Consider the following 7520-nt stretch of genomic DNA (forward strand, 5'->3'; position numbering starts at 1 on the left):
TTTTTTTTTTAATGAGCAAGACATTTCAACTGATACTTCATCAAAGAAGATATATGAATGGCAAGTAAGCACATGATAAGATAACATAATTAGTCATTAGGACAATATAAATTAAAATCACAGCGAGATAGCACTACGTACCCACTAAAATGGCTATAATAAAAAATATAGATAAATCTAAGCGTTAGTAAGCACATAGAGAGACTATTAGCCTCTCCTTCCTTGCTGGTAGCCATGTAAAATGGCACTACTAAATTGGAACATAGTTTGACAGTTTGTTTTTTAAGTTGAACGTGAACTTACAATATGCCCCAATGATTCTACTTTTAGAAATCTGCCCAAGAGAAATGTGATCACATGCACACTGAAAGATATGTATGTGAATGCTCATAACAGCATTATTCGTAATAGCCCCAAAGTGGAAACAATCCCAATTTCCATCAACTGGAGGACAGATAAACAAAATGGTATATCTTTTTAATTAGAATACTATTCAGCTCCAAAAATGAATGAACTACTGATACATATTCCAACATGGATGAACCTCAAAAAAATCCTAAGTGAAAATGTTAAATGCAAAATAAACTACAAAGTATATAATTCCATTTATATGAAATGTTCAGAAATGGCAAATTTACAGCGTCAGAGAGCAGATCAGCAGTTGCTCAGGAAATAGAAGTGGGAATTATCAAGGGGAATTTTTGGGATGATGGAAAGATTCTAAAACTGGAAAATGATGATAGTTGTAAAACTATAAACTTACAAAAAATCATAGAATTATACCCTTACAATAGGTGAGTTTTATTGTATATAAATCATACCTCAACAAAGTTGTTAAAACAACAAGAAAAAAACAATGTATTTATCTTAAATGTCAGATTGTGGCTTTGATCAATATACAAAGGGATTTTGTTTGGTGCGGTTAGAAGGGGCCACTGGTAACAAAATTAAATGCCATTAGTATATAATTAGTAGCAGTAGCAGCTATGCCATGTGATTAATAGTTTCAGCACTAGAAATTCAAAATCTTGCTTACTGCTGGCTCTCCCTAAGATCTGGATGTTGGCATGTTTAGCCTTCCCACTTGTAATTATCCTCCCTCCAAATTGGAATAAGATTAACTAATTATAGTTGTGCCTTCAGACACAAGCCGTATCAAATACCCTGGTAACCAAGAATTGTCCCATCTGCAAAAGTATGCCAGAAAGGCTTAAAGTCTCTGGTATCAATTTCGAGGCCCAGAACAGGGGGATTGAGCAAATTCACCGAGTTTCCCTAATCTAGTTTAGCCAGCACAGGTATATCCTGCATTTCCATTAACTTTACTTTCTTAAAATGCTGCTTTGAATAAGGTAATCCTTTTCTCAAATAGCTACTGTGAGTCTCAGTAGGTCCAATGGAGAAAAGCAGCAGTGGGTCCATCAAAGCACCAGGATGTGGTGTTAGAAGCCATGAGTTTAAATCTTGGCCCTGACATGAATTAGTTATGTAGCTCTGGCCAGGTAACTTATATTTTTAGTCTTAGATTATTTATTCCCAAACTGGGATAATACTGCCTACACGATAAAATTATTATGAGAAATAAGAAAAAAAGTACATATAAAGTAACTGACCCAGGATCTGTATGTTGAATCTAAATAAAAGATAAAGCCCCAATTCCTTAATATAACAATCAAGGCTTTCTAGAGTGTGCCCCCAACCTTCCTGTTTACCCTAATCTTCCATTAGGAAGATTCCCTTTTCCAATCAAACCAGACTTTTAACTAACTACCACCATGCAGTACAGTACCTCAGGCTGCTTCCTGCTTTGTGGGCAACTTGTCCTCCACTGTATTCAGTAATATTATCTATATTTCAAGACTCAGCTTAAAGCACATCTTCTCCATGATATTTAATCTAACCATGAACTCATTAAACAACTCATGAGATCCTTAATTATATCCTTTTAAAAATATTTTATCTATTCAAACATGTGTTACTTCTGGTATAGAATACATTTCTGGAAGTACACCAAAACTTGTATACCTCATTATATATCCCCCATAATGCCTCTTGCGGGGTCTGAAATAGAACAGGGGTCTCAAATTATTTTTTTTTCTAACTGAGTGAAATCCTCAAAAAGTAATTTGAATACCCTTATTTAAGACCAACTTTTTCATTTTAGAGATAAAAACTTGTCTCCAGATAGAAGTAACATTCAAGTTCATGTGAGAAGTTTGGTATTAGAGTTGGAAGCAGAATTCAGGTTTCCTATAGTAGAGATTTAAGGTTGTCCTTCAATATCAAGTCTCCTCCATATCTGTAGGACTATCAATTTTTAGCTGGAAACATGGTTACCCAGAATGAAGACTTCATTTCTCATTCTCCCTTTAGTTAAATGTGGATATGAGTTCTATCAAATGAGATAAAGGTGAAAGTGTCACATAACTGCATCTCCTTTCTCTCCCTACTGCCTTCATCCTGCTATCCAGAACACAGACGTGGTGGTAGAATTCCACACTGAATCATGAGGTGCAGGGCCACATTCCAGAGATGGCAGAGCAGAAAGCTGAAAGAACCTGACTCCCTAAGGCTTTCAAGGAGCAGAGCTAAAATATCAACTCTAGATTGCCTACATCTAGATTTTTATATGGAAGAGAAATAAACCTCTATCTTGTTTAAATTGCTGTTATTTTAGATATGCATTATGAATATTATTAGCAGCTTAAATTATCTTATTATCCATCCTATCATCTTATGATCTTAGCTCTTCACATTGCCTCTAGACATATATCTTTCTTTTTTAATTAAGTTTATTGGGGTAACATTGATTAATACAATTATATAATTTTCAGGTGTACATTATAATTTGACATCTATATATTCTATTATGTGATTAGACATATATCTTAAGTCATTCTTTCATTCATTCAATAATTCACTCAATAGCCATTCAATGTGCACCTATGTTCTGCCTGGCATAAATCTAAAAGGGGCTAGGGTGGACACAGAAATGAAATGTACAGAGCCCCAAGTATTACATGAACTTCTCACTCTTAATTCATATCACAATTCATATGTCTGGCAAACATTCATCTCAGAATTTCTCTGACAGTCCCATCTCAAATAACGTTACCGTTTGTAGTAATATATCATTGATCAGACCATTTGTACTTAATATATTCTATTTGCCTCTCTACATCCACTCTCTGCCCTTCTCCACTGTTTTCTTTGCCCGGGGAGGCTTATCTGTATGGGTTACATTAATGGGCTTTCTTGCCTTCTGATTTCTGGTTGGGTTAGCCAATAAAGACACTTAGCAGGAGATCAGAGGGAAGATCATAGAGAATGAGCTCTATGCATTTATATTTCTCAGCTCCCTCCCTGTGGGATCATTTCAGGCTGACTTTTTTTCCTCACCTGAAAGTCAAGGTGGCCCACTACATGACTCTCTACTATTGGGTTCTGGTAGCAATTCTTTCCCTTCACACCCTCTGAGCTGTTACTAGCCCCAGGGAACTGCACGATACCCTGTGGTTTCCCTACACACTGCCCACACCTTGTAAATAGCCCATTTATTAAGCCTTCTCAGATTATCCTCATGTGAAGTTGCCATCTGTTTCCTGCTAGCATTCTGACTGATACACCATGTGTCCCAATTTCAGTTTAAAGTAGACAGGCACCAGATACTCATGGCTCCCATCAGAAGCACCGTTAAGAAGAAGGTTAGAGTAAAGGGAAGATCTTTAGCAAAATCTTAGTGTATAGAGAATTTCAGACTATAAAAATAGCATCATGATCACTAGTTTTTGAGACTGGATTTGGCTCTCATGTACTTGAGCCATTCATGAGCCCTCTTTATTTTCTCTCTTTTTAAAGGTATCCTGGACCAGACTCTATGTCATTTAAGCAGTCTAGTCTTGAAAACTTTTATTTAGAAGTGGGACTCATTTCTAGGTGGAACACGCAGTCACTAGGCAGAGTCCATTTTTCCACCAACAAATATCAGCACCTCGAATACAGTATTTTCTGCTAATTCCACCAATATCCTCACTTAGGAACTTTAAAGTGTTCAATATGCCTCTTTCAGAGGCACAACCCATACTTCTTGAAACATAAAACCAAATTATTACCTACTTACACTTTACTAGCAACTGAAGTATTGCTGACCATGGAGAACAAAACCTATGCAACCAATGTGAAGGACAGTTTCAAATACTGGGTTATATATGGAGAGACAGAGGAAAAGAGAAATGGAGGGTGTAGTAGGCAGAATAATACACCCCCTCCTGAAACACCCAAGTCCTAGAACCTGTGAATATGTTACCTTATATGACAAAAGGGACTTCACAGATATGATTAAGTTAAAAATCTTAAAATGGAGAGAGATATTCTGGATTATCTGGGAGAGTCCAACATAATCACAAGGGTCCTTATAACTGAAAGAGTGAGGCAGAGATTCAGTGTCAGAGTGATGTAGCATGAGAAAGACTTGACCAGCCATTGCTGGCTTTGAAGATGGAAGGGAACCACAAGCCAAGGACTGCAAGCAGCCTGCAGAAGCTAGAAGAGTCAAGAAAATGAATTCTCCCCAAGTGATTGCAGAAAGAAGGCAGACCTGCTGGTATCTTGATTTTAGGACACTGAGACTAATTTCAGACTTCTCCTGAACTGTAAGATAAGAAATTTGTGTTGTTTTAAGCCATCAAATCTGTGACAATTTGTTGTCAGCAATAGAAAACCAATACAAAATGTAAGACTGAAATCTCCAGACCCAGAGAATTAAACCTGGGGAAAGAAAAAAAGGATTGGGAACTGATGGATGACAAAGACAGAACACATTGTTAGCAGCACATCTAAACTTCACACCATTTGCTAATAACCTGCAGTGCAGGCAGGTGGAAGTCAGTAAAAAACAAATTTATTCTTCATCTCAGAGGCTCACACTCATAAAATGCTTTCATGCCTTTTGTAGCACTGAGTAGAAGGCTTTCTTTTCTCTCAGAGTTTTTGGAAATTAGCAGAACTTTCATACTTTGTTAGAGAGCTAGATCAGCTTCATTCAGAAGGATAAGCATCTGTCTTATATCTTATTCTGTGACTCCCTGGTGGGCATAGCGGTAAAGAATTACACAATAAAAACAATAATTTTTATAAGTTCTAAAGCATATAGTCCACAAAGCACCAATAACCATTATTTGCATCCTATAAAAACACACTACTAAGCTCCTCCCCCAAGGCTGCCTGTTTTTGAATGAGCCTTACCACGCTCTGACCCAGCTGCTCCCGAAAGAAATAATCCATGTTTCTCTTTTGAAGGCTGTCAAGGTAATGCTGAAAGCGGGTATATGTATATGGGTAGCAGTAAGCAAACTGGTAAATATCTTCTTCTCGGTCAAAACAAAATGCAAAGGACATCACATAATTCTTCCTATGGTCCGGGCAGCGGTAGTAATAAACATTTTTAGGTGGCAGCCTTTGCCTGAAAGATACAAGCAAAGAAATTCGGGCATATCAGACAATTTTTCAAGCTTCAAAAGATAATAAGCAGGAATAAATGTTCAAGAGAAAAACTGTAACATCAAGAACCCTAGGTGATGGCTAAGGACAACAACGTGTACCATCTATGGGATAAAAGGGATCGAAATCTGGCAGCACTTTGTTCAAATTTCAGCCTTATCCCTTTCAATAAACTGTTTGAACAATGCAACATTAAACAAAGATTAAAAAGTTTTATTCATTCTTTATTCTTATTCTGAGCACCTATTATATGGCCAGGCACCATGCTAGATTCTTGGCATATAATGGTAAATAAGACAGGCAAGGTGTATGTCCTTATAGAGTATATGTTGTAGTGGAGAAGCAGTCAATAAAATACTAAAAATAAATATACAATATAGTTATGCACTCTAAAAATGTCTTGAGGAGAAATAAAGAGTGTGATGTTACAGTGACATAAGTAGAGGAGGCCTACTTTTCCCAGGGAAGTCAGGTTTTTGTATTACAAGACTAATTCAGAAATTTTAAAATAAAATAATGTGCATTGTGAATATTCAAGGAAAGAAAGAATATTCAACATGTCTTTAAATTATTATTATTATTTTCCTACAGAATATCTCATGAGACTAATTTTCCACAGAATCACTACGGGAAATACTACTTTAAAATACGCTGTGCAGGCAATTTTGCTAAGCCATCATGCTCATTCTCCAATAAGGAACACTAAACCACATATATGAAAAAGGCAAAATGTTCTAGTCATAATTCCTATAACTTCTTTATATTCACCCACTTCACAGGTTCATTGCATTCTGTCATGCTCTGTGATATTCAAACTATTCGCACTTGCAGAGAATGCCTCTCATTTCTGTCTCTTCAAATCCTGTTCATCCTACAAACCCATCTCCACCTGTGTCTTTTCCATGATCACCCGTTGACAATTCCAGGCCAGTTCAGCTCCCACATTTTGTAGCAGTTCTTGCTTTTTTATTGACTGTTTCCTAAGTTTTATCCATTAGGATCAGTTTGGAAGCTCCTTAAGGGCAAATATGTTTTAGGGGATTCTGACACAGTGGGTGGAGATGTAAAGTTCACCTGTAATGGTTTGGCATTCAACTGAGAAGCCAAGGGGCACAGGTGCGTATGGAGGAAAGTGTGAGGAGGAAGGTATAAGAGATGAGGTCGAGTAAAACAAGAATGGTGCTGGCGTCAGGTAGGGCAACCCGGGGAATATTGTTAAGAGCTCCAAGAGCATTATAATATGCCCTTAATTTATTGCAGAATCTTGTTTGTATCTTGGTGTCTTTCTGAGGCTGCCTAAGTAGTCAGGGTGGGAGGTGAGGCTATGGACTTCCTGTGGAAGCACAGAGGTTACATACACTGACGCTGTACATAGAGTGGCTTCTATTGCTTGCCTGTAGCTCTGGATGTTATGAATCCCACCCAAACATTACGTGGAATGCAAAGAGAGGAAAAAAAAAAAAAAAAAAAAAAAGGAAGAAAAAAAAGTAAAGAAAGAAAAGACTGAGGGAGGAATGAGGGAAAAGAGAAAGGAAGGAATGGACAGAACATATCTAGTATGGGTTGTTTCTGGGGCTCATTCAGTACCCAATTGAATCCTCATAGGTATTCTGTCAAGGTGGATATTGTCATTCCACTTTGCACATGTGGTCATGGAGGTTTGTAAAAGTTAAAGAGCTTATTTATAGTCTCAAGAGAGTAACTGACAGAGCTGGGATGCAAATCTGTTTCTATATGATTCCAAGTTCAGTTATCTATAACACTCCTCTCCATGGTTCTTCTTAATAAATTATGGGCTCCTGGAATGCCAGATATGAGTGTGTCAAAGGCCAGGAGGCAAGAGGGGACAAGTAAAATGTTGGGATGGCAAGGAATTCATCACGGTTAAAGCACAGAGAGTAAGAAGGGAAATCATGAGAAATGCACCTGAAGAAGAAGGCAGAAGCCGGATTAGAAAGGGACTATATAAACCATGTTAGGAAATGTAACCATTATCCTGAAGTCACAGGGTACCTTTCAAG

General features: G+C 37.4%; 1 protein-coding gene across 2 annotated transcripts in view; it reads right to left on the reverse strand.

Annotated features, from left to right (window-relative positions):
- Positions 1-7520, reverse strand: part of AGBL4 (ATP/GTP binding protein like 4) — a 1052851-nt gene that overhangs the window by 464510 nt on the left and 580821 nt on the right. For both annotated transcript variants that reach the window (XM_023535058.1, XM_011367669.2), the window contains exon 5: positions 5245-5461. In XM_023535058.1, coding sequence (XP_023390826.1) covers positions 5245-5461 — 217 coding nt within the window. The remainder of the gene's footprint in view (positions 1-5244; positions 5462-7520) is intronic.

The sequence above is a fragment of the Pteropus vampyrus genome, unplaced genomic scaffold, assembly GCF_000151845.1.
Source record: "Pteropus vampyrus isolate Shadow unplaced genomic scaffold, Pvam_2.0 Scaffold135, whole genome shotgun sequence".
NCBI classification, from domain to species: Eukaryota; Metazoa; Chordata; class Mammalia; order Chiroptera; family Pteropodidae; genus Pteropus; species Pteropus vampyrus.